This window comes from Mauremys reevesii, linkage group 5 (genome assembly GCF_016161935.1).
Source record: "Mauremys reevesii isolate NIE-2019 linkage group 5, ASM1616193v1, whole genome shotgun sequence".
NCBI classification, from domain to species: domain Eukaryota; kingdom Metazoa; phylum Chordata; order Testudines; family Geoemydidae; genus Mauremys; species Mauremys reevesii.
The window spans coordinates 44,741,645-44,769,200 of record NC_052627.1 but is presented as its reverse complement, the minus strand read 5'-3'; the positions used below and the strand labels follow the sequence as shown (position 1 = coordinate 44,769,200).

General features: G+C 39.9%; 2 protein-coding genes across 28 annotated transcripts in view; one reads left to right on the top strand and one right to left on the bottom strand.

Annotated features, from left to right (window-relative positions):
• LOC120405806 (WD repeat-containing protein 64-like) overlaps window positions 1-21,942 on the top strand; it is an 89,414-nt gene extending 67,472 nt beyond the window's left edge. For 11 of the 26 annotated variants that reach the window (XM_039539570.1, XM_039539564.1, XM_039539569.1 and 8 more), the window contains 5 exons: window positions 1,977-2,065; window positions 2,623-2,786; window positions 3,387-3,481; window positions 11,891-11,992; window positions 13,039-13,583. In XM_039539570.1, coding sequence (XP_039395504.1) covers window positions 1,977-2,065; window positions 2,623-2,786; window positions 3,387-3,481; window positions 11,891-11,992; window positions 13,039-13,099 — 511 coding nt within the window. In that variant the 3' untranslated portion in view covers window positions 13,100-13,583. Of the gene's footprint in view, window positions 1-1,976; window positions 2,066-2,622; window positions 2,787-3,386; window positions 3,482-5,121; window positions 5,598-5,916; window positions 6,948-11,890; window positions 11,993-13,038; window positions 13,584-14,147; window positions 15,445-21,186; window positions 21,281-21,585 lie in introns of those variants that run through there. The other 15 variants (XR_005598899.1, XR_005598898.1, XR_005598897.1 and 12 more) reach the window with 15 other exon arrangements.
• HSPA4L (heat shock protein family A (Hsp70) member 4 like) overlaps window positions 15,450-27,556 on the bottom strand; it is a 57,580-nt gene continuing 45,473 nt past the window's right edge. For both annotated transcript variants that reach the window (XM_039539560.1, XM_039539559.1), the window contains 7 exons: window positions 25,540-25,644; window positions 24,632-24,772; window positions 22,944-23,069; window positions 20,474-20,581; window positions 18,638-18,757; window positions 16,867-17,028; window positions 15,450-16,280 (listed from right to left, as the gene is read on the bottom strand). In XM_039539560.1, the coding sequence (XP_039395494.1) occupies window positions 16,086-16,280; window positions 16,867-17,028; window positions 18,638-18,757; window positions 20,474-20,581; window positions 22,944-23,069; window positions 24,632-24,772; window positions 25,540-25,644 (957 nt within the window). In that variant the 3' untranslated portion in view covers window positions 15,450-16,085. The remainder of the gene's footprint in view (window positions 16,281-16,866; window positions 17,029-18,637; window positions 18,758-20,473; window positions 20,582-22,943; window positions 23,070-24,631; window positions 24,773-25,539; window positions 25,645-27,556) is intronic.

Here is a 27,556-nt window from a genome sequence, read left to right as displayed (position 1 = left end):
CAAGTGCAAATGATAGCTACCTCTTTTCTGTATCATTTTTTTTCTGTTCTTTTCTTTCTCTTCTCTTTTCATTCATCCACTGTCTGTCTTTCCTATGCACTATTACAAGACTTCCTTTTGGCTGAGAGTCATTCTCTTAGGGCCTGCCTGCCATGAGGGTCACTCCATCTGCTATATGGAAGGCTCTAAATTCGGATACTGTGAGCAGGCTTGCGAAATGAGCCAACCAGAAACACCTGGTGTGGGGAGGGAACATCAAGCAGCTGGTTCCTACTAAGAAAGCTGACGCTGGGAAGTCTGTGAGGGAGTCAGTTTTAAGCAGGGCATTTGCAAGCTGAGCTCCAGTTTGATTCATCCTAAAATCTGTTAAAAGGATCCTATGAAGAAACTCTCTATTCACCCAGGCTTTGAGGTAAGAGCCATGCCCTAGGACAGACTTCTGGGATTTAAAGTTTTGCCTTTTGAGTTCATTTGTCTGAATAAATCCAGACCCAATATGGGTGGTTATTGAATGAGCAAGTGTGTGGCGTGTGGTTAAACGGGCCTGGAAGAGAGAGGATAAAGAGCAGAGCAATGCAGAGGCACCTTGGCTAGGAGGGGACCCATGGGGCGGGGTGACTCATTTACAGATACAGTTGAGGCTTTTACTATTTTTATTTTGCCCTAATTTAACCTGGAATAATTTTCTGCTTTTAGTTGGCTCCTGCAGTCCTAGTAGAGCAGGTCAGAAAGGCTAATTTAAGAGACTGGCAAACTTGCAAATTTTAATCTGCATTATCTTTTACATTTGTTATAGTGCCTGTTTTGTTTAGCCTGCTAGTTTGCTGATGCTCAAAATAATTTTGCAAACAGATGGGAGAACCTGTTTTGAATTCATTGAACATCTCTGGGAGTCAGATTTAGCTGTAGCTCTTTTACATGTCTACACATGGAACAAAGGGAAGCTGGCTCAGGCAGAGGGTTAAAAGAGCATGTAAGAGTGGTAACTGATGATGCTTAAGGGGCTTCACCTACATTGCAGCTGGGGTGTGATTTGCAGCTTGTGTAGACATATCTGTGCTAGCTGTACTATAGTTACCTCACTAAAAATAGCAGTGAGGATGCAGTGGTGCACACTGCACAAGCCCATCCATCCTCTGGAGTACATACTCGTGCAGCCTACTCTGAAGCCTGCACTGCTGCATTTGCTGCCATTCTTAGTAAGCTGGCTGGAGTATAGCTAAAATGTGTGTCTGTGCAAGCTGCCTGTCACACCTGTGGCTGTAGCATAGATGTAGCTTAAGAAAAGTCTCTTTCACACTCTGTATTGCTCCAATAAAATGCGGAGAACTACCATAATAATAGCTCCTAATGCATACACTTAAGGGTGCCATAAAGAAGTTTTTTTTAAAGTAAATTTGAGAGGACAGGAACACGGCAGTAGGCAAAGACATATTAACAGGCATATAAGATTCCAGGGTTGCTTGTATTAGTTCATTCCACTACTTTTATTGCAATATGTCAGCTTTGAGATGTGACAGACATGGCCTCCCTTGAAATGTTATTCTGTTAGTGTCTGTTTCTAGTTAACCCAGTTGGAATGGTTCCCAACTTCCTGGGGATTTTTTCCTTTTGGGGCTAGACGCCCTGGTGCAGCAATGCACACTTCAGGAGTGTAATTTCTAAAGTGCACTAACGTGTTGCCTGCTAACTGGTCCTTGTAGACCCTGCTGGTGGTGAACTAAAAGTTCCCTAGTGTGCTTTAACATCATGCTGCTGCAAATAGTACTACGTTAAAGTGCACTAAGGAACTTAGAGCCTGCACCAGCAGGATCTACCTGGACCAGTAACTGAGCAACACATGGGTGCACTTTTTAGAAATCTCTTCCCCCACTTTGAGGTGAGGGGAAGGGTGGGTGTGTATTGTTGTACTGTGTGGACAAGCCCTTAAATGTAAATCTCTCTCTTTCCCCCCCCCCCCCCCTTCAATGGAGCAGTGTTGCCTGGGTGAGTGAACACCAGCTGCTTCTCACCTCATCTGTGGACTGCACAGTGAAGCTGTGGAGCCTAGAAGGGGAATATATAGGTAAATGAAGAACAGGGTGGAAGCAACCCACCATATTGTGAACTGGCTGCTAATGAGGATCTAACCACTGTCTGTCTGATCCCAGATAAAGTCTCTGTGACCCATAGTCATTCACAGGATTGTTTGTGTTAAAGCAACAAGAATCTTGCTTGAGGATATGAATCAGTGTCCAGTCCCTTGTTCATTAAGTGGCTCAGCCTTTGACCACTAAGGCAGTGATTCTCAAACTTTTGTACTGATGACTCCTCTCACACTGCAAGTCTGAGTGCAACCCCCCCTTTATGAATTAAAAAAACTTAAAAAAATATATATATATTTAACACCATTATAAATGCTGGAGGCAAAGTGCAGTTTGGGGTGGAAGCTAATAGCTCGTGACCCCCTGCACTAAGGGTTCAGTGGTTAGAAAAGCAGAGTTTTATGAAATCTTCCTCCCCTTTTGCCTGTAAGGGAGTCGGGAGTCAGGAGTCAGACATGTAATTTGCCACTGATGCAACTTAAAACAAGACACAGATTTTTACCATGTCCTCATCTTTTGCTGGTTTTTATTCTATTAGGTACATTTGGTCAAAAAGATCTGTGGAACATCAAGGATAAAATGTCCTGGCAGAGAGGGCCTAATCCAGACAGCCACACTACTCCAGCTGCGTCTGCTAGGCAAGTGTCGGCAATAAAACCAAGCTGTGCCACAGGAAGGGAAGATGAGGCAAACAGTGCAGAGGTGGGAACGCGTTTCATTATTTATATTGACTGACTTTGTTGCCCTGTTTGTTGTGGGGAAAAGATTCCATTTCTCTGAAGACTAATGCATCCTACAGCAGGGATTTATTATCTGTAGTTTATGAATGATTGTGCTAAAAGTGTAGCTCTGAAGTGTTGAGATAGTGATGAGTATGTCAGTAAAGGAGCTTAAACACAGTAATGATCAGCAGAAAAGAGGTTTCTTCCTGCTCATAGAACAGACTGTGAAATGGTTGTGTGGTACTACACATTTCTATCTCACTGACACCATATCAAACTTGCTCCTCTTGTTGGGGTGGGCGCAGTGATTTTTCCTTTATAACATCAAGGCCTGCAAACGCAGCCTGGACTCTGGGTCTTTCCTCTTTCATTTGTCATTACCAATAATATAGAGGTTCAAAAAGGCCAAGTTCTCCTCCCAGTGACACCTTTGTAACCCCATGAGCCTTCTATGGATTTTGACCCAAAGTTTTGTTGCATATCTGCAACTTTCTGGATGAAAAACATATGCATGAAATTGCACTAGCATTGGTCCAGCTGCACTTACTGTCACATGTGAATAAGTAATTTTGTTGTTTAGCCTGAAAGTCAAGTGGCTTCTCCTTTGAGTCTGATAAAAGATGATGAAATTGCAGAAGAACTGAAACAAAGGCAGAAAGCAAAGTCCGAGCACAGGTACTCACCTTCATTGATTTCGGGGGCATTGTAAAGGGCTTGTAGAAGATGACACCAAGGGTCATGTTAAATTGAAGTGTGTGTGGCTGGTGGAGGAGGCACTATCAATCTCCATATTTAAAACATGATCAGTTAGCATTCTGCCATCTGAGATCGCCATCTTGACATTGTCCATGGGGGTGTGGCCAGGTCCCCTTTCTCCCTTCTCCTCCCTATTCTCCCCATCCTCTTGTGTGGGGAGAATGTTCTACATATACAAAGCTACTAGTGGCTTATTTCCTTTGGAGAGTCTTCTGGCCTCTCAGATCCTTTCATCCCTCTCCACTCCTCCCCAAAGAGGACCTGGGTCACTTTTTTCCTTCTCCCTTGAAGGAATCTACACCAATCCTTGAGTTTGAGAGAGAAGATAGTGGCACTTCCTTTCCAGAGAACAGAACCTCCTTCCTCTGCAGCATTCTGAGCCCTTGGTGGCCCAGAGGAGGAATTGAGTTTCTCAGAGTACACATGTGCTACTAGCAAACTGCCAGGGAAGTTCAATGGGTGGGATTTGCAAACAGGACTTAGCCAAATTGTTACAGCAGCTAATTTCTAGGCAACCTGCTGCCAAGTGTATGGGGAGCCTGGGGCTATGGATTCCAATGGATGGGACGTTAGATTGGCAGGGCAGAGGGTGAGGGAAGAATCACAAAGCCAGCACTGCTGAGCAGGGAGCCACCTAAGCACAACAGCACAAAGTACAGGCAGGGATGTGGCCTTAGCCCCACCTCTCACAGGGAGGCATTTCCCTCAGGAGAGAGTTCATGGCTGTGAAACTCAAGCAAAGCCAGGTCAGTCCTTCCACTAGAAAAAGTGACACCCCCCCCACTTCATACACCATAGCCCAGAGTAGCTAAAGCATGCCTCCACAATGTGGGAGATCCTGGTTCAAATCCCCACTGTGCTTGAGGTGCAATAGGGACTTGAACCTAGGACTCACAGATGTGGGTGTCTGTCACTCCTGTTGAAGTGCCATTATGTATGAAGAACTTAAATATTAACTGGGGCAGAGTGTGAGTGACTGTAGCCCAGTGATTAGGGCACTCACTTGGGAGCTGAGTTCAAGTGTGTGCTCCACATGAGGCAGGGTGGGGATTTAAACCTGGTTCTTCCCCCTCCTGGGGGGGGGGGGAAGTACTCTAATCACTGAGCCATTTGGATATAAGGGGGCACTATCTCCTCTGGATGTGCTTTGTGCAGGGCCTGATCCAGTAGATGTGCTGTAAGGTGGCCTCCGAGCATGTCTATAGGATCAGGGCAAAGATTCATTTGGGGCTTGGTGGTGTCAGGACTGAGGCCACTGTGCTCTTAGCCACTGGCAGAAATTTTGTGGAGTTTGCCAAGGGAGTTAGTTAGGTAACAGCTGGGTGAGGAATTTGAAGATCTGATTTTTTTAATTTATTTTTGCATGGGCCCTTTAATCCTCAGAGTCCCACCCAACAAGCATAACTCTGCCTATAAACAAACTTTCTCTAGCTGCAGTTTTCCAAGTAAACCAAAAGGGGAAGATCTCCTATAAAGTGGTTATGGCTGGCTAACAAATGGTGTGGGGATGAGAATGTATAATCCTGTCTAAAGAATCCATGTGTTTGTGCATTTACCAGAGTCACTAGAGGAGGCAAAGCATGCAGGGCTGCTCTCAAGGGATGAGATGGACAGCTGTAAATAATTATAGCAGGCAGTACTATGAGAGCTGTTATGCAAGAAGCCACTCAGATAGCATGGCAATGAGAGAGATGTAAGTGCTTAGATCGACTTGCTATCCAGGGAGCAGAGAGATGGGTAAAGAGAGATGCTGCCACTTGAGAAAAGAGCCAGCAGTGTATGAAAGGTACTGAATGATTCTGCCTCAGCACAGAATTAAGCTGCATTGAAGAATGGCAAACAGGATAGCGCAGATTCAAATAGGGAAACAGGATTTCCCTCTGCAACTCCCCTTTTCAATTGTTATATAACTAGCTCAGCATCCACATTGTCACTGTGAAGTATCAGTTACAGTAATTATTCACTCTATACATTGCTCACTTGCACTTAACTTGGGAATGCCCTCTTGACTGATGCATGAAAACAAAATAAACAATCCAGGATCTCCTGCCTCAGTTTCTGTCAGTGCCAGAAGCAGAGTGGAGGCTCGGCCTCTTAGTTATATGCAGTGTCAGATGCAACTAGCCTAATGGAATCAGAGGAAGAACATAGTGCAGTGTGTGCTCTGGAAGTGCAGTATGGAGTGGAACTGCTGTTTGGTCTAGTTTGAGGAAACTGAGATGAGGCCAACCATGTTTGAAATCAAATTTGAGAGAAGAGGTCCCCCTTTAAAAAGTCACCTTAATGTTTCCCTTCCTTTAAAAAGAATTGCACAAACATCAGCATTTGTTTGCATGTGTCACTTTGTCTTTCAGAGCACATCATTCTCAACTCAAATCCATTAAACACGAAACCAGAGCACTAACGACTTACCACTCTCTCCAGCTGTGTGAGTTAACGTGTTTGCCAGCCACCTTCCATAAACTAAATCCAAGGAGATTTAATGATCCAGACAACCTGGCATTCTAACATGACTTTTGAGAGTGTTGGAGGCAGATGCCTTTTTCTGTTGACATACTGGGAGGCGAGTAGCAAGTTCTTCACAAAGCATCACCCCTGGATCTGGCTCATTCTTTTAAAATGACAAATGTAATTATGGGAATCTTAGGCCTTTATGCAGTTATTCAACTCTTGTTACTCACCTTCTCTTGACTCCATGAGAATTATGGTCCAATTATTGGGCTGCCTTTCTTTAGCTTTCCTTCCTTTTAGGGAAAGTGACTGAGGTGGTTTTGGTGAAGCAGCTGTGGCCTTAGCAGGGAATCTTGACTTCTTTTGCTTTATTTATGTCTAAAGCCAGGCTAGAAGGCAAAGCTAAGCATTAGATGATGTGGTGGTGGTGGTGGTTCTGTAATGATTGAGTAAAAGCAGGTGGCCACCTGCTTTTTTACCTCTAGATCTGGGAGTTGCCTTGTGCTGCTGGTGAGCATGAGCTATAGGTGGCAGGGTTAAACAGAATCCTACTGGAGTGGTTGTTCTCACTGCCTGGGAGGACACAGGGAAGTGTTTAGTCAAATGTGCATTTGCTCCAAGGGCAGCCTTAAGTGAAATACTGCAGAGTCCTACTTTATCACTCTTCATACACAGCATGTGAAGTCACTAGGAGAGAGGTGAGGTGCCTTGTGGTGGTACCATCCCTATACTGCCACAGTTCTATATATAATATATATTTTTTAAACTCCTAACTCAACCACGTACTCAACTCTCAACCAGAGCTTGCTCTGGATTTAACTAGCTAAAATCTCAATCCCCTCAAGTGGTGGACCTATCTGACCTTTCAGGCCTAAGGTCTTAATGGAACCTCAGGTGTGTCTGGCTCTCCAAATACTAATAGGAGCAAGTGTGTTTTCTCCCTGGGCAAGGACTATACCAGGGGTTGGCAACCTTTCAGAAGTGGTGTGCCGAGTCTTCATTTATTCACTCTAATTTAAGGTTTTGTGTGCCTGTAATACATTTGAACGTTTTTAGAAGATCTCTAGTGTGTGTGTGTGTGTGTATGTATATATATATAGAGAGAGAGAGAGAGAGAATGTAAACTAAATGAAGCTTCCCAGCCCAGTGGCCAGGACCTGGGTAGTGTGAGTGCCACTGAAAATCAGCTTGCATGCCACCTTCGGCACGCAAGGCACAGGTTGCCTACCCCTGGACTATACCATGGTTATCCATAGCTTTGTGCAGAGATGGCTTACTGCAATGTGCTTTCTATTTGGTCAAACCTAACAACTTCTAAAAGATAGAGAATCTACCTGTTTCTCAGAAAAGTAGATAGTCATGTATTCTCACCTACCAGTTTGTTAGAGCAGCAGTTTTCTGTGCACTGGTTCAGTCTGCTTTTTAAAACATGTTCCCTGAATGTGGACACTCTTAATGTGAGGTTTTAAGACGTCTGTCACATTCTCACTGAAGACAGTGCATGGTATTTTCAGACCTGCTCACATTGGGCATCTGCTGAGAGATGACAAATGCTGTGATCTCCTACTGTTTCCTCTGCAAAATGCCACCTGTTTGAAAAGCACCATGGCTTTTATGCCATTCTATGCTCTTCTGTAGGAGAAGAAAGTCAAACATCTAGGAGCCAGCTTCAGCAGGTCCCCCTACTGTGGAATATCTATTGCAAAACCACTTTTTCCAAGCTTGCACAATATGTGGGATAGTAGGATGTAGTCTACCTCTTGTTTTAATGGAATTTTGGAGAATTAACCAACGTTGTGCAAAAATCAATTCTTTAGACAAGTTTTTTTTTTTTTAATTTGGCACTTAAATGTTGGTATTGATTTAGTCCATACTTAAAATCTAAACATGTTAACAATTACTCATGAAACTTGCAACAAAGATCCTAGGTGTTGTGATGTACTATATTCAGCTAACTTACGCAGTCTACACAACATAATATACTGTCTTTAGAGCACATAGTACACCCTGCAAGTACAAAACTGCACTCTAACATACAGCAAATATCCCAGCTATGTACTAACTTAAAGTAATGCTGTCTACATGTACAGCCCCAATAATGAAAGCTACTCTGAAAGACTAAACATTATTACAGTTGTTACTCTATACTAGGGCAGAAAGACATTCACTCCTAGTAATGTGGTTTTCAGGCATGCTAAACTTCAGAACGGACAAATTCAACATACAAACTTGTAGAAATCAAGCATGATGCAGAAAGACGTGTTTTGTAGCAGAACTGTGCCAATCAATTGTTTGCTGACTGAACAAAAATTTTTTGACCTGAAACAAAACGTATCAAATGCAAAGTGAATTTTAGCAATGCCATTCACAAAGCAGAGTGCCACCGCTCCCCTCCCCCATCCCATGCGTTGAAGCAGCCATTTGAACTTGTGTGTTTTTTCTGCTCCAATGAATCATCATTTATACAAAATTAGAACAGCTTCGACATGAGTGATGGAGAGAGACTCGCCATGTGCACCCTTTAGCCCAGCAATCAGGGCACTCACCAGCTATGTTCAAATCGTTGCATGAGGTAGTTTGGGGACTTAAACCAGGGTCACCCATATCCCAAGCATGGGCTCTAGCCACAGGGTTATAGGATATTTGGGGGGGTACTGTACCACCACTTCATCCTCCATAGGTTTTAAGAATAGCAGTTAAGTCACCCTGTGACTCGGGCCTGAGATTTGTTTTGGCCAAAACTCTATTTTAACTTGAAACTGCATTTTTCAGTAAATGTCAGAAAATGGTTGCCTAGCTCTAGTAATGCAATGACAGTTGCATTTGCTAAACATTCATTAAAACATTTAAGTATTTAAAAACTAAAGAACAGTAGCAATTAGTTGGTGAGCTGATTGACAATTCTCAGAGCAGTAGCCAGTGCCTCAAGAATGTAACCTTGGAATTTGCTAGCTTCTGTAATTCTGATGAGACCGTTAGCAGTTCTACACTGAGGGCATATCTACCCAGGGACAGCCCCCCCCACCCCCTTTCATGCATATGTTCTAAATAAGACTATATTCCTTTAAGTGCCAGTTATCCTGCCACTGCTTTCTATGGCAAAGTCATTTGTGCTCAACAGGAGTGCTGCCAGCACAATCAATGTCACATTTAGTATGATGATTTGAGTGCAATATATAGTAGAACAGGGGTAGGCAACCTATGGCACGTGTGCCGAAAACAGCACACGAGCTGATTTTCAGTGGCACTCACACTGCTGGGGTCCTGGCCACCTATCCAGAGGGCTCTGCATTTTATTTTAATTTTAAATGAAGCTTCTTAAACATTTTAAAAACCTTTTATTTACTTTACATACAATAGTTTAGTTTTATATTATAGACTTTTATAGAAAGACCTTCTAAAAACATTCAAATGTATTACTGGCACACAATCTTAAATTAGAGTGAATAAATGAAGACTCAGCACACCACTTCTGAAAGGCTGCCGACCCCTGTAGTAGAAAATACAGGTAGACCGAGAGTCACTTCTGGTCTAAATACAGTATCTTAATTACTCTGCTGTACAGGTCAGCTCCTCAAAATGGTTTGCATTTTTTTTTTTTTTGAAAACTCCCATCAGGATGTAGCCAACATAAGTGGTACTGTTTTTAAAACTTTCAACTGCACAAAATGTGAAATATAATCCTATTTAGTTTCACTACATCTTTGACTCTTTGATGTATTATAAACACTGTTAAACTGAATCCTTCAATGTTCTAATCAGCATTAATGCTGGGAACAGCTACTCCCATTATGCAAGGGAGTTGCAGAAAGGTTCACTATTAAAAAAAAAAGTCTTGGGGGCTTAATTTATGGTTCAAGTAGCAGGTTTATATATATTTATTATAAATTATACACAACCTCAACAATCTGAGTTGCCATTCAAAAATAAATTGAAGTATTTGTCAATTTGCACATGATCGATCACTAATATAAAGATGTAATTTACATACATAGTAAACATTTTCCATACTTTAACACTGCTGTAAGTCTATTCAAGTTTTACACATTTCCCCTACCTTCTGAAGATGTTTAGAATCGATAAACAAAAATGACAAATATGCAACATCCAATGACTTTTACCTTATGAACCACAGTTAGCTACAACTTTTCAGCACTTTTAATATGGGTGGCTGGTTGTATTTAATTCAAACTTCATTTTCAATTTAAAATTCATTCTTCAAGTCATAACATTGCAGTGGTTTCTGCAATGCAATGGTAGATGTTTGAGACAACCATTTAAAAAAAAAAAACCAAAACTTTTTTTGGGTATCAGGTCAATCATACTGTAGCAACAAAACTTAAGCAAGCAGAAAATATTCATGAGGCAGTGTATTTCAGATTATCACATGCAACTATAAAGGAATTATGCTAGTTATTTTACTCATTTATGTAACTTGGATTGTTGGACATTGTTGACCAGATCACCAGAACTTTTCCTAAAGTATTCACTGAAAAACATTCAATATTCATTATCTACTCATTTACTATTCTTCTAAAGCATATAAGGTTTATATATACACTCCAGCTGTCTTGTGGTCACAAGTGAAAAAGTATAATGAAAAATAACCTTTAACTGAAAAGTCTTGAATAGTCAACATTTCACCCCTTTGGTAACAGGATTTTTTATTCCCATATTCTGTAACAAATTTAATATTTTCAGTAATTCTTTTTTTACCACTGTTTTGATGCATAGCTCTTTAGAAAGTTTAATGTACTAAGAGAGATATTAAAAATACAAGTAGCGAGGTTTTTCCTCTCTTCGTTAAGGGATATTAAGCAGTAGAATAGTGTAAGGAAACTTGCCAGGCACTATCACTGCCTGTAACTAAACAGGGACTTCAGTTTAAAGGGCTGTTAATCCAGTGCCTTTCAAGCAGGGAATTCTCTTACCATTGTTTGACTGAGTCCATTTGTTAAATGGGGAGGAGGGGAAGAGGTAAAAAGTAAAGATAGTTGTGAATAGGGGTCTAAGGCTCTGAAATAGAAAATGGAAGTTTAAAGCCTAAATGCAGGCAAGATGGGATACTTTAAAATTGAAGGGAAAAAGGTACACATAGGAAGGTGTCAGATAGATAAAACACAATGCAAAGCCTATACACAATAAAGCAAAGCAGGTATACGTTGAATAAATTGATCAGTGGTAGTTTTTGGAGCTAGAAGCCCTGCTGAAAGACAGAGGTCAGAGCTATCCTGGCTGCTGGGAATGAAATTAGAACAATGTCCTGTAAGATCTGCTGCCTTCTCTGAAGCCGAACAGACTTGCTTCCACAACCCTAACCTATTTTAGACATTTACAGTTCAATGTTGATCTGTGAAGGCATTGGGGTAGGGTACAGATTGCAAGGTCCGTAAAGCCAGGGTGACAGGAAAGAATTTTGTGAATATCAAAAAGGGAGGTTTTTTCTGATGGAACAGCAGGAGTGGGGGTTGAGTAAGACATGCGGTTAGTCCAACTCAGGACCCTGCTCACTGATTTCCATTCAACAATTTGGGGGGAGGGGAAGATAGAGAATATCTGACTATTTGACTCTGAACAAGACTCAAATATTGCATATTAAGTGCTCTAAGCAGTGAAAAGGAGCTCTATTAGGTGAAAAGTACAGGGAAGTGTTTAACTTTTCAGCCTATATTAAATAAATTGACTATAGGGGAAACCACTGGATCATGGTTTGAAAAAGTAACAGCTAAAGCCACAGGTTGATGGCTTGACTAGCAACTTCCTTTCACTCTTAGGTATCAAACCACCCCTCACTGCGTATGTAAGTTGTAACAGGCACTCATGTGCTGTTGAGTTCTAACTGTCTCGTGATGATACATCTCAGCTTCACCTTTGTAGGCTGTGTAATGGTGACCTAAGTTACCTTCAGACAGACATGGTACTTCATGGTACAGCTGTAGTATGCTACAGGACCCTTACATTTCCTACTGTAAATGTCAGGTATGTACAGAAGCACAATGCTTTAACTATCAAATAGAGACTTCATGGCAATTGGGGGGAGGAGTGGAGAGAAAGGAAGGCCTCTTCAATCCTATTTAGCAACTTGTGTTGGTGCCAGACTTCAGTGACCAACAGTCAAAGGGTTCATAATGGACAAAGGAAGAGGGCAGTAGAATCAGTTTGTGTTTTAATCAGAAGTAGGGAAACAAATTATAAAAATTTTTTCAGTCCATTTGTTTATAATTAAGATTCCTGTACACTGAACCAATGGACATGTTTGATTATGAAGCAGTTTCTTGCTAGTCCATTTCAAAAACTGATACAAATCTAGATTAAGAAAGCCAACAAGATACAAAGTTTTGAACTAAACAGTCAATTAGCTGTTTTCATGACTCCATCAAACTGTAAACCAAAGCTCTTGATTTTTGATCAACCCAACGAAGAGCCACACATTCTGCCTTCCACCATGTTCACTCTGTAGTTCTATTTACCAGTATGTTTACATAGTTTTATTTTTCACTATTTTAAGCTACTGAATGGAATTAAGCTAATAAACTTAATCAAGATGGTTCTTGAAAGCGATTCTCTGCTCACTTTTTTTTTAATACCTCTATTTCCACACCCATAAAACTGACTCCCACTGGATCTAGAAAGTCTATGCCATTCTTAAAGGCACTGCTGCATCTTGCTTCTTCCCTTGCAGGAAAAAACTTAAGGGGTCTTCTAAAACAGCACAGATGTGCGGACTATTGATAATTTTATAAGGTTAAGGTGCCAGCATTTAAGTTCTAGCCATCTCCTCCTTTCATTGCATAAACACAAACATAAGGCCAGGACAGTCTAAATACACTACTGCTAGTACTGTGTATCCAAACAAGCATATCATTCTAATGGTGTCACATTGCCTAAGATGATAGCTTTGTTATCAGGGTTTTTTTTTATTTATATATATATATATATATGATTCTGAAAAATTGTGGCTTTTTTTTTTACTACTAGCAGTTATTCTATGACTCTCAAAGGAGACCTTTCAAAATTTGTCCTAGGGTAAGATTTCCTTCTAGAATATCAAACCAGGACATCTTAATATCCACAATACACTTTTGAAGCTTCAAAGTTGGAGACTACAGGTTTTAACCCAAGACTGTCAGAAGGGGGAACTTTAACTCCTGGTAACCCAATTACTACTCATGGAATAAATCTAGAAGTTGTACCAGTGTTGACAGGTTTTTGGATAATATCCTTATTTTCTACAGACCGTTACCACCATAAACCTAGAAAAGACTGAGGGAGAGCACAGGTAAGTAAACAAGTGTTTGGAATACTCTATATAATTTTGTAATACATATGAACCTTGTCAATTTAAGAATTTTGTACAACCCTTCAAATATTTGTTGTCCTTACATTTATACTTAATATATTAAGTGCCTCTTTCTTATGCTTTGTTTTAAAAACTTTTAAAGCCAATTTGGAAACCATGCAAACATTTTTACAGCATCTTTTTTGCTATTGTCTCTCAAAGCCTCTAACAGTTTTTTCCTCAATGAACCTCCTAATTAACTTTTGAATATAATTTAAATTAACATTGTAGCTGATTGTGACATATTATTGGCTTATTGGGTAACATCTGAGTGTATGTTTTATGAATACCTGCTCACTAGCAGTTTGGAATACTAGGCCATGCCAGATACTAGTGGGAGGTAAGACTGAATTACGTAGTCATACATTTGTTAACTTAGGAACAGGAAGTACTGTAGCGGGGGGAAGAGAACGCTGAACATTAGGAAGCATGGAAAAAACTACTTTAAATCCTATTTCATAAGGATAGCTAAAATTTTAAATAAGGTCAGTTTTTTCCATCGGAGGAATTAAGATTTTGCAATTAAGGTCTGAATTTATGAAGTCAAAGAGAAAAATAGCAAATCTATTCCCCTTCAGTAAAATACATGCAAAGTTTCACTTTAAAGTGAGTCATTTTTTACCACGATTCAGGATCCCAGACTGTTTTTGGTCAGCATTAACATCTTTAATGCAGAAAACCTACATGTCTCTAAAAACAAAAGGCTAACTAGTTAGCCTTAGCCTTTTGTATTACATCAACTTTGTTTTTTATTGCTGTGATTTATACAGAAGTATCTTTATGTAATGTTTTTAGGGTGAAGATAGTATTTTTGTCTTCTGTTCTATAGTCTGTCAAGACCATATAAACTATTGAATCCTACAAAAGACATCTTTCCTCTGAAAGAACTGCAGTCATACTACACAGTCTGGGGTACAGTCTTCCCTGTGTTTGTTGTTCATTAATATACTGATGGAATGTAAGCACTTGCAATGAAGAAAGGGCTGAAAAAGCCAGACATTTGTTTACATCTTTGCTTAGTCAGTCCACAGCAGTAACCAGCTTAAAACAGAATAAAGAAACCAAACAACTTACGTTTGGAATGTGTGATTGAAAACAATGGGACTAGGTGGTAAAATGGTTTAATGTATTATTTGGAGCTGGGCTTGATCCCAAGCTGGTAACATTTTATGGTCTCATCTCAGTCCCTCATAGGGATGTTGTGAAAGTTCTTCTAGAAAGTGCTATACTACCTGCACTTCCCTGAGTGCCAACTCTATACAACAACACTGCATAGTCACTGGCCTATCTAATCATGTCAGAATTCATCTTAGGGAAAGGATTCACCAAAGATTGATTCAAAACATATTACTCCTGTTTCAAATTAAACTGGTTCCTAGGTTAGTGTAAGATTAGAATTTTTCCCCACTAGTCTGTTAGCTCAACAAGACAATGTGTGAAAGCAAGTTATGACTGCCCATTTCAAGTCTTCCTCATTATGACTAGTGATGCCATTTTCTTAAATTATAAAATCTCCACCTGATATTGGACAAGGCTGTAGATTTTTACTATAATAAACTGAGATCATATGTAAATTTAAGTCAAATATATATTTGAAATAAACCTTGGTTTCTCAACACTTCTGCATCTGCTTGCATTTGGCAGGAATGATTCAGCTCCTACACATATGTTAAACAGGCACTGAGTATACACACCAACATCCCTCTTCATAAGGATCATTTGCCAATTATAGTATAAATAGTCCCTTCTGCTTTCACTTCAAATTTTCAGTAATGTAAAGGATTTAAATATGCTAAAAGCCAGTTTATGAAGCATTATTAGGGTTTTGGGTTTTTTTTAAACTTTCTCCTGTAATGGTGTACAAGATGTGCTGCTTGAGAAAACATGTATTGGTTTTAATTGATAGGAAATCTAGCCAATAAAACCAGACATGAGTGCAAATAAAATCGGATGTTTCTTTTGAAAGTGTAAGATAGAATTTGCAAGGACTAACTTTGCATACTACTGTAACTCTGTCTACCATGAGCACAGGTACATTTGGTGCAAGTGTAAGAAGAGGCCAACCAAGATTATTATTTAAACAAATGACAAAGCCAATTTACCAGTATTATTTTATAATTGTTTGTTCTTAATTCTCAAATTAAGAAAATTCTTTTCTAAGCTTGTATGTTTTATATGAAAAAATATAAAGACCGTACAGTTCATCAACAAGACAGACTAATATACTAGCTAGCCTCTATTTTAATATTTAAATAACAGTACAATAACTAGAAAAAAGGTCAGTGCTTCAAGTGGCAATATTTACACCACTTCAATTCCAATATTTTTTTCCAAAATAAAGATGCAATTAAATCTACACTTCAGCAGCAGTAGTGCAATACAGTGTCCTTTTCTGAATAAAGGAACTGAGGTTTATCCACAATAAAAGCTTTAAATAAGGTAGATTGTTGCTATTTATATATCAATCCTGTATGTTTGATATAAAATATATTGGGAAAGCTTAAACTGACTTTTACAATCTACATTCGGCTAAAGCTCCACATAAGCAGCATCAATGGAAACGAACATTGGAGGGCACTCAATATAAAACACGTTCAAAACTACTGCAAAGAACAAAGGACAGAAAGTTGGCTAAGAATAACTGAACATCTGCAGTGGTGCCAGACATAAAAGAAGAATGGACCCTGTAGTTACTTGCACTATTTTAATTAAGTGAAAGAAATACGTAAAAATTTAGTCCACTTCCATTTCTCCAGATGGTTTGGTCTGCTGAGAATTGTCCTTTGCTGGATCTGGTTTTGTTTCAGCACCACTCTGTCCAGTTACTGGTCCATTGTGTTCACCATTGGCTTTTGTCTGAGCTTCACTCGGGGGCTCCATCCTTGGCTTAGGCTTGTAAACAACAGGGTTACAGAAACTATCCAATTCCTAATTATATTAGAATTGAAAAAATAGTATGTTCATTTAGTGGTGAAACAAGCATTTAAAAACTTGTACTAAAGAATACATTTGAGAAGTTCCAGTTTATCTAGGACAACAGAACTGAGAGGCCTTTATTTCAGATTTTCCATGGAATCTATGATTTTATTTTAGAGTTTAAAGTGTGAAAAGCCTGCATGAATATTCTGTCTAATTCTAGTTAGCTGAAAAGCTCTGAAATTGTTTCAGTTGGTAAAGTTGGCAATTTTCTGTAAAGCTTGATGCAGTAAAATAATACCAACTACTTAAGGTATAAAGCAAAAAGTGATATGGGATTAAATATTCCTCCATGACCTTAAGAGTAGGATTGATTAAGACACTAAATAAAGGTACCACCCCCTTCCATTCATGTCTCTGGTGAAAAACCCCTGTAGACTTACTATTCTAGGTCAAGACCAGGGGAAAGCCTATTAGCAGAAGTACAGGAACACCCCCATTTTGCTCTCCATTCTCCTGAGATTAATGTGACTTCCATAAGTATTTATTGATTTCTTCCTTATATTAGGATGTCATAGGTACAATGATGCTTCTTTACCTTAGATTTTGCTAGTATTTCTGCCACCTTCACAACTGGATCCTGAGTCAGACTTAGTTTATTCTGGGCATTCATTTTGGTGTTCAACCAATTCATGGCTTCACTGATACACTTTTCAACTTTCTCCATTTCAGCAGGATCAAGATGATCATATTTTTCATCCTAAAAAGAGAAGTATTGTGTTTTAAAACACCACAATTAATTTATGGGGCTCACTCTGGTAAAAGACGTCTACAGTATAACAGGATTGCCCTACAACAATTTCTATGATAAATCCATGCATGAATTTAAGTTTAGAGGGAAGAAAAGCTTTGGATCTCAAAAAAATCCTTACAGGGAGGTTTCATCTTTGTTCATATTTAAGTGCTTCAATATACTCTTATAGACAGCACTCTAGAGAAAACAAATTTGTATTTTGCATTTCTGTAAATTTACAATTAGCTGTTCTTTGATGTAGTTTAGCTACCTCAGAGCCCAATATGGTTCAATATATCACATCAGTTTCCATAAGTAGTTTATTTTAACATATGCATTTTGGCAATCCCCACCAACTAAAATTACACTTAAAGTATAAGACTGAAATCTTGAATTATTTCATTTGACTGATACAAAGAAACCCCTTTTCCTCAAACTCTAGGATAGTATTTCTAAAAGCACCTACCATATATACTCATTCATAAGCTGAATTTTTTAAGTAAAAAAAAAGGAAAGCACCAGAGAAGGGGGTCAGCTTAAATAGGGAGGGAGAGGTGGGACACAGCCCATCCCCGCAACAGAGGGAGCAAGGAGAGGCAGCACAGTCAGCAGAATCAGAAGGGAAGAGGCAGGGCCAGAGTCTCTCCACTTCTGGCCACCCTGCTCTCCCCAGTCTCCGAAGCAGCTGCAGCTTGGCCCCACCCCCCAGAGCAGGCTGTGGCCACACTGCCTGGGCACTGGAGCATGCTGCAGCCATGCTGCCTGGCCCAGCCCGCTGAACAGCCAGCAGCTACGCCACCCGTGCTGCCCAGCCTGCCGGAGCAGCTCCAGCCAGGCCAGAGACACTCCCCCAGATAAGGTGGGAAGGGGAGAGTGGGGTGGTCACAGGGGTTACTCCCCTGACCCCCAGCTCCCCCCCCCCAAATATTTCCCCACCAGTTGCTGTCCCAGCCCTTCAAGGTAAGCAGCTGCCACTTTGTTTACTTAGGTTTACCTCCATGCCTGCAGACGCTCAAGGTAAACAAACCATCTCGGCCCACCAGCGGCTTATCCTGATGGCCCGGGAGCCAAAGTTTGCTGACCCCCGAATTATAGGTTTGGCTTATGAACGGGGTCATAAAAATTTTCCATTTTTACTTATCCATCTGGGGGGAGGGGGGATTGGCTTATAAACGAACCGGCTTATGATTAGGTATATATGGTAAGTGCCTTTGAAAACTTTATTCCTAGACTTAGGGTTGGTCTATGCTAGCAACTTATGTCAGTGTAACTGTTTCTCAGGCATGTGGAAAATTCACAACCCTGAGTATCACAGTTATACCAACCTAACTCCTGTTGTAGACAACACTATGTCAATGGGCTTCTCCAGTCAATAACTACTGCCTCTCAGGGAGGTGGATGACCTAAGCTAAGTGGAGATGCCATCCTGTCAGCATAGATGGTGTCTTCCGTGAAGCACTACAGCAGTGTAGCTGTGCCACTGCAGCATTAAGTGTAGACAAACCCTTAGTTTTTTTTTTTTAAGTTTGTTTATTCACCTATATAACTCCCATTCCCCAACTGTATTAATTTGTACCTTATTTTTGAATGCTTCTACTGCTTTCATTAGAAGCTGGACCTTCTTTCCCAGGTCATTTAAAGCTTTTGGTCTCTCTTCATGTTCCATGAACCTTTCCTGAATAGGCTGACCAAATTTCTGTAAGTATAAAACACAAAGACCATGGCACATTGTATAATTACCTCCAAAACAGAACTAAACTAAGTTCTGAAGAATTCCAAAACTGCACTTTTAATTAAGCTGTTCTTTCCCCTGCAAACATTTATGCTTAGCCAACTCAGTGACTGAATGCGACACTAAGGTAAAAATACCTTGTCCCTGTCTGGGTGGATATCCTACAGCAGTGGTAGGCAACCTATGGCACGGGGGCCGAAGGTGGCACGCAAGCTGATTTTCAGTGGCACTCACACTGCCCGGGTCCTGGCCACCAGTTTGGGGGGCTCTGCATTTTAATTTAATTTTAAATAAATCTTAAAACATTTTAAAAGCCTTATTTACTTTACATACAACAATAATTTAGTTATATATTATAGACTTATAGAAGGAGACCTTCTAAAAACGTTAACATGTATTACTGGCACGCAAAACCTTAAGTTAGAGTGAATAAATGAAGATTCGGCACACCACACCCTGTCCTACAGTAAAATGTTTTGCCAGAGAGTACAGTTAGAACTAATATTGTGAGAGACTTATATAATAGGAAAGAGAACCATCTAAGAAATAAGGAAATAGGATTTGAGTGCCACAAAAAGTTGGCTGGGGTAATATATGGAGTTACTTTTAATATATGTTTGAAGTCTATTAGACTTCAAATTGTTATCCTTGTAAAACACTCTTGGTTTGTGAGAGGTCACAACTCGACTGTAATCATTCAGTAGGCGTCAAGCCAAATAACTCCAGGAAACGGACAACTGCCAGAATCTACATTTTCCTCCTTTATGCACTCTTTACAATACCCCTCCCGTTTGCAAGAGTGCTTACTTTCTCAGTCTTGCAGGACAATCACAATCTGAATCTCATCTATCTAGCTCCCCCAGTTGGCTTATGGCAATCAGCAAAAGCTCAGTGCAGCCGCCATTTTTCAGAATTCACTTACTGCCCATAAGATTTTGTAAACATTTTTCATCATGCTGGCTTAATTTTTTTTTTGGGGGGGCACTAAATAGATAACAGCAGAGTACTAAATCAGCAGTTTCACTACACTGTTTGAGAATGAAGCATTTTTCAATTTGAGGTTATTAAGAGTTAAATGTCCAAGATTGTAATTGTGAAAGGTAGAGAATGCCCATGATGTTAGGAATCATTGCTGAGGCACCTAGCCCCACTGCCAGCAACAAAGCAGATTTCAGCTATGAGCACAATCGAATTAAAAAAACGAAGACTGCCATCTTAAGGTCTATCACATAGAAAGTGTTTTTAAACAAGACCTTCTAAAAATGTGCATTTAACATTTTACCCAGTAGTTTCTGGAAAGTAGTTACAAGAGTCACAGAAAAGCCTTGTGCCATTTGGTCAGATGGCACCTACTGGTGACATTTAACAGGTGGCAAAAAAATTGACAAAAATTAAGGTATGAAAATCTTCAAATACAACCACAATATTAGACAAATGTGGTACACTAAATTCTAATTACTCTATTCATTGCACACGACAGCATAAAAACATTTTCAGATGCAAATGTGGGTATCTAGCTTAAGATTTCATTAATCCTGAATCACTCCCTGATACCAGTGTTCATGAACATGCTTTAAAGGGCTTTTTTAATGGATAAACGTGCTCAGACACAGGGATCACTGTATTTCACCTTTAGTAAGGTTTTTTTAAAAAATGTATGTTCTGTAAAAGCAATCTTACTCTTAATTCCTGAAGTTTATCCATATATACTTGTTTTGGTTGGTCCTCCCCATCTTCATAAAGCCAGTTTTCTGTATCTTCCAACATTAAGGTCACTTTACTGGACTCCTAAAAAAAGCAAGTTAACGTTTTTATAGTGAAAAAAAATCATTCAGAAAAGCTCTCTCTCTTTATGAAGGTAACAGAATTTAGGAGGTAGCAGGACAAATACAAAAATGTCCTAATTAATTCATATCTACTGAATATGAAAGGGAATTTTGGGTTCACATGCCAGTTCATTATTAGCTAGAAAAATCAAATGGGGGAAACTAAAGACTGACCACAAGGATTCCAAGCCTATGCGATACATAGTGGTGAAGTGACGTATTGCATCTTCACTAATCAGGGTTGTAACTTACTGTAACTGAGATTTTGCATATTCCGTTTTGAATTCTCCTCCTTGGTAGCATATTTGTACATGAGAAGGTTATGGGGCACTGGCAAGAGTTCAAATAGCAGTACTTCAATAAATTACATATAAGCTATGTAGCCAGCTGAAGTGTAACTTGTGTAGTATGGTTTTACCAATTACAGCCACCCTTGTTTATGCATAAAAACAAGTATTGACAATATGTGGTTCAGTATTTCCACCACAGTAAAATGTTTAAGATGATTCTAGGGGTTTCTCTGGCAGAAAACTAAGGCCTCATTCTCCTTTCATTTACTCTTCAAAGGTCTTTGCACCATGTGTACTTGTGGTCTAGTACAGCATTCTTCAGTTATGGTCCCAAATAACCGCTGGAGCAGGCTTTGGTATCAACACTTACAGTAAGTTTAGTATCAAAGGGGTAGCCGTGTTCCTCTGGAACTGTAAAAAGCAACAAAGATTCCTGTGGCACCTTATAGACTAACAGAAGTATTGGAGCATAAGCTTTCGTGGGTGATGTTATAAATACCCACTTCGTCAGACGCATGCATCTGACAAAGTAGGTATTCACACACGAAAGCTTTTACTCCAATACATCTGTTAGTCTATAAAGGTGCCACAGGACTCTGTTGCTTTTTAGTAAGTTTAGTGTCGCTGTTAGCCAAAGTGGCTGCCTGGGAGTTGTAATTGATTTCTATTTTGGCAGCTACTGGACACAGGGACACCACAATAAGACAATCAAGGAACATTGGATGCTGCCTCCAAACGCATGATAAGGCACAGAAGGGATAAAAAAGTGGTGTTCTGTCTGGCACTTCCGGTTTGGGCTTGCAAGACATACCAACCCAACAACAGCTTTTCAATATGAAATACCTCTCCAGGCTAAGGAGAAAGCAAGGTTAAAGATATAAAGAGGGGCAATCTTTGTTTGTGCCACTTCTCATTTTATTCCTCAAATCTACTCACTCCATTCGGGACCAAATACTAACAGGTATGTCATGTTTTCCTAAATTTTCATGGAGACAAGTGACACTTGAGCCTGACTATAGTTCAGGGGTCTCAAACTCAAATGACCACGAGGGCCACATGAGGACTAGTGCATTGAACCGAGGGCCGCATCACTGCCACCCCCCGTCACTGCCTCTGTCCCTGCCCCCACTCCACCCCTTCCATTAGGTCCCACCCCTGCCCCACCTCTTCCTGCCCCAATCCAACCCCTTCCCTGAAGTCCCCACCCCAACACTGCCCCCAGGGGGTGCAGAAAGGGTGCAGCGGGAGCTCAGGGCAGGGAGTTGAGGTGCAGGTGGTGTGCAGGGTGCTCAGGGCAGGGAGCTGGAGTGTGGGATGTAGCAGGGGGTTGGGGTGCAGGCTCCAGCCCGGTGCCACTGACCTAGAGAGGCTCTGGGGTGGCAGCAGCTCCCTGTCTGCCTGCCCGCCCTGGCCCCTCCGTTCCAGGAAGCAGCTGGAACCCTGTCCCTGCAGCCCCTGGGGGGGGGGTGGCCTCAAGGTTCCGTGGTGCATGCGCTGCTCTTGCCGCTCCTCTAGGTACCTCCCATGAAGCTCCCATTGGCCAGAACAGGGAATCGCGGCCAATGGGAGCTGCGGGGGGCTTTGTCTGGAAGGAGGCAATGCAGGAGCCCTCTGTCTCCTTCCCCCTCCCTGCCCCTGGCCCGAAGGGGCGTGCTGCCAGCTGCTTCAGACAGCGGCGCAGGGCTCACAATGCCACAGGGGGCAATCCCGTGGGCCGCGTGTTTGAGACCACTGCTATAGTTAGACCCCAGGATGACATACCATCATACTTGACAAATCTTTACCATCTAGAGAATTCTCTCATAAAGAACCATTGTCAGTAGACTCATGATTGTTAACGTGGAACAAAACTGAACTGAGTTGGATAGTTAGTATTCCTATGTTTTACAGCTAGTGCATTTCTCCAAGGAATTAACCAGAAGCCCAAAAAGAAAAGCAGTACTTAATTCATTTAGCTCCTAACCATACCATACTCAGTATTAAATAAGAAGTTCAATGTTAGAACGGTTATAAAATGTATATCTGGCTCCTTACTTCCTCGGTGACAAATTTTTCAAAGACACCACACAGCTTGTCTCTGAAATCATACACATACTCTTCAACAGCATTCTTAGCATCGTTTCTTTCTTTCTCTAGCTTGTCTTGCATCATCATCTTCCCCTATGGGAGGGGAAAAGAAAACAAAGTTCAAAATCAGTTTAAATCTAATGCACAGAAACATAAAGAGTGCAAGATTAAAAATCTAAGTGTTATCCTGTAGAAAGCTATTCCTAGCTGTGCAGATTTTTTCAGATTCATAGAATCTCAGGGTTGGAAGGGACCTCAGGAGGTCATCTAGTCCAACCCCCTGCTCAAAGCTAATGTAACCTCTGTTTCAACGCAAGCGCTATTCAGAGCTTGTTTAGCGGCAGCACAAGAAAAAAAATTCTGAAATGCAACAAGTTTTACATTGCGTAGATGTTTGATCACCAGTAGAGAGCAATTATCAGACTGACAATGAGATAACAGATACTCTTGTTAATAAAGATCCAAATTGGGGATGACCAGAACTTGAGTAATACATCCCCTGAAAAAACATAGGAGCTTTGACAATTTGAGAAAGCACTGGTTTAAGCAACTAGGATTTTTGGAGCATTTTAGATTGAATTATACTGCAGAGTTGCCTACATACAAATAGTCTCTGCCCCCTTTTTTTTCCTGACCAAATTACAGCTGTGAAATCTGATTGTAGCCCCTTCAGAAACAGGGAGATAGATACAATTTTTTATTTTTGCAACCTCTAGCAGCTTAGATCCTCTTCCTTCACACAGAAGCTTCCAAACCTCTCAATTTTATTTTCTAATCCAAATTAACATCGGAAAGGAACTTGTATCTTTATTGGAGGGCAAAAGTTTGCACACTCAGCAGATCAGAGAAAAGGAATTCTCATTTGAGCTGAGTGACATTACTACAAATTGATAGAATCAAGAAGCATTTCTTCAGTTTAAGAATACTGGCATGGGGCTGGAGAGTGCTGCAGATGAGAGGCTGGACAATGGTTTGCAAGTAATGAGGAATTATTTTGCATTTCAAGGCCTGACAATTCCTAACATGATCAAAAATGATTCTCTGAACAGCAAGCTCTGTTTGTAGAGATCACAATTTATTCCATTTTTAGACTTTCCCTCCCCCAACTCCTTGACAAACAGGATAGCTTAAGATGAAACCTCTGTTAAAACCTAAAGACTGAAAAAAGTTGCATCCTGGTCAATTCTACCTTTGCCCCAAGAAGTACTAGGTCTTGTCAACCAGCTGTCTCTAATGTACTACCTCTCCCTGGAAGTTCTTAGATTCACTGCGATCCCCAAGCAAAGAAACTTATACTAAAGTTAGTGGTGGTGGTTTAGCCTGAACTGCAAAGACTTTTGGAGATTAGGAGTTAAAATTTTCAGTTTATTAAGAAAAAACTGGTATGACCAGTAATAGTGATATGCATGCATCCGACCAAGTGGGTATTCACCCACGAAAGCTCATGCTCCAATACGTCTGTTAGTCTATAAGGTGTCACAGGACTCTTTGCTGCTTTTTCAGTGATATTACAGAAATTTCAAGTAAATTTGGTAGTTCTAAATTATTTAACTCAGGAACAAGCTAGGGCATGCTAGCAACTATTTCTTGGACAAGGAGAATTCTTTGCATGGAGATGTGAATATGAGTGAATCTTAAAGGAACTATGCACTTACCTCATTTTCTATGTAGCTATTGATAAGGTCCTGCCCCAACTGTTTATACAGACTAGCCTGGATAGGTAGTTCAATACTTTTGATCTTCGCTTTAGCTTTAACAGGCTGGGCCAGATGATCTGGCTTGTCTCCTGAAGCAGTCTATGGAAAGAAATACATTCTGAGAACTATTTGACACTATGTGTAACATTTCTATTGTAGTCCAAGGTATGTGATTAAAAAGTGAGAATGCCAAACATGAAAATGGAACAGCCAAGAAAGAACTGAAAAAAAAATGATGCTGCTGCACTACTCCAGGGACACTGCTATCTTAACTTTGTATTAAGTTTCTTTATCTGCCTTTCTGAAAGGCAGAGTTTGAGAATAATATCTATAGTAAATGAGAAATGATGAAATTAACATTACTATTAATTTTTGAAACACTAGCAATGCCTTATACTGAATTTGACAAAGATGTGAAATAAGGCAGTAAGACTACATTATACACTACTTGAAAAGAAAATCAGCCCAAGAGTTCTTTAAATTAGTTGCAGCAAAATCTCTGGTGCCTGCATTTCCATAATCCGTTGTTTCAAAAAACCCTGTGTCATAGCATCAATGTGAATCCCATTATTTCTTTAATGTCAACTTTAGAGAAATGTTCTCTGAAGTCTTAAACTCTTACATCAAAAAAGAAAAGTGTTGGGAAAAGTTGTCATTTTTAACTGTACCATGGCAGTACTACTAATTATAGTTTTGATACTCCTAGAATAATCCCTTGTACTTCAATTGAGATGTACATAGGGAAGTGTATACAGATGTACATATTTATTGGGAATACCAAGAAAAGAATGGTCACATGAAGACAGGAAAAAAAATGAATATGGGCAAATTCACAAAAGTTTCCTTTATCAATATTTGATACAAACCTTTGTTTCAGTTCCTCCATGTTGTTCACTTTCCTCATCTGCTTGGCTTGGCTGTTCTGCCTGGCTTTTGTGATTGCCTTCCTCTTGGTCAACCTGCATTTTATCCTAGGAAGAGAAGGTAAGATAATTGAACACCCAACCTTGCTCAAAGATGTTCTTCTGACTGGAGTCAACTACTACAGATTAGCATTTTATTATAAAACACAGTGGAATCTGTTAGTTTAAAAACAGGACAAAATCCTCATATGTAACATAATTAAAGTGACATGTTTTGATGCAGTGTTATCCTGTGTACTTACTTCAGAAAAAAATGTGAACTTTTAAAGCTAAAAAATATTCTGAAATGGTCCTTTTGAATGTGCCTTGTGACAGTTACAATAAGCCCACAGTACTTACACACATTTAATTGAAAATAAGTTGTAGGCAAGGACTAGAAAAGACATTTTAAAGAACACAACACCAACATGGGTAGGAGAGGAAAAGATTCTCTATGGAACAGTCAGAACTTCAGGAGATCTATTACATCATCACAAGTCTACACTTTGAAATCCAGTGTGAAAATACATTTTCCTTGACTTAATTTTAACTTACATATATAGTCATAGCAAGACCATGAAACTAGTTTCCAGTGTTAGTGTCAAAGTCTTACTGCAATACTTATTGAGTATGCTACTATTGTCCTGTATACAGCTTCTCTTGCTCCAATGAAGGGGAAGCTACCAAGAGCTTCTGACACTAGCTGTTCTTGGGTGGGTGGACACCCACTATACCAGATCAGCACTTGTTCAAAACCAGTTTTGCGAGAAGGTGGCGTACGCATCACAGTTTAGGTCTAATTTCTTCCTGAAAGGCTAAAAGGAGGGTAACTAAACATGAAGCTCCTTTGAAAAAGGTTATGTCAACCGGGAGCTTAAACTCCCACCTGCTTTACAACTACTATATACTATCATGCTCACTAGTTCCTGTACAGTGGAGGCTCTTTGATACTTCTCAGGTGTATGAAAAGAAGCAAGTAGGGCAGGCCCATGATATTAGCACTTGAAAACTAGTTTTATGTACCTACCATGAATAATTTCTTTCTAAATTTGTAAATGTCAAGATACAGTTCATATAGCATATTAGAATTATTTTTAGACAACACTAGGAGTTGCTGGCATCATTTTTTTTTAAATGAGTATGGTGATTCCGCCCCCCGCCTCCCCTCCATTTTGTTCCCCTGTATCTTTCCTCTAAGTAGCAGCCCTATGGTTAGTTCACCTGTTCCGGATTCCTAGATTTGAGTTTTCATGATGACATCACAGTTACTGTGAACAGTTATTCAACACATGAAGTCAGTTCAACTAGCAGCTGACTTTTTAGTAACAAAGATTTTCTTGTCATGTAAACACCTTTAGTAATAAAATAGGGAACACAATGTATATTAACTCAGCAGAAATGTCTCCTATTAAATTGTCACATGCACTCAACTATTTAAACACCAGAATTAAAACAACAGCAGCACTAACATTCAGAGTTCAAACTGAAGTTTGGAGTCTCAAGTACTTTAAAACCTCAAAAATGGCACAAGACAGAAGTCTGCCTGATTTTAAAACCTTGTGTTTGTAATGCATGTAAATTTATTGAAGATTTTTCAGTTTTTAATATTAGGGAAGTGATAGCCAATCAACACAAAGCTATATAGCACTAATATATAGGAAAAATGACTAATACTGTTTCTAGAATTCAAAATGCATATTTACTCACTAATCACATTTACTCAGTTTGCTTAAAATGAATCCTTAAAATTTTAAGTGGCAAGTTCAGTATCAGTAGATTGCTAAATTTTCATACTGTACTTAAAGGAAAGTTACCATTTTCCATGATAAGATTAGAAGCAATTCCTAGAAAAACAATAAAATTCCTGGATTTGCCATAGAATACACCTAAGTGCAAAGTGAATTACTTTTAAATTTCTCTTTCGTAACAAACTGTCAGCAACACAAAAATGCACATGGACTAACTCAATTATTTCCCTATA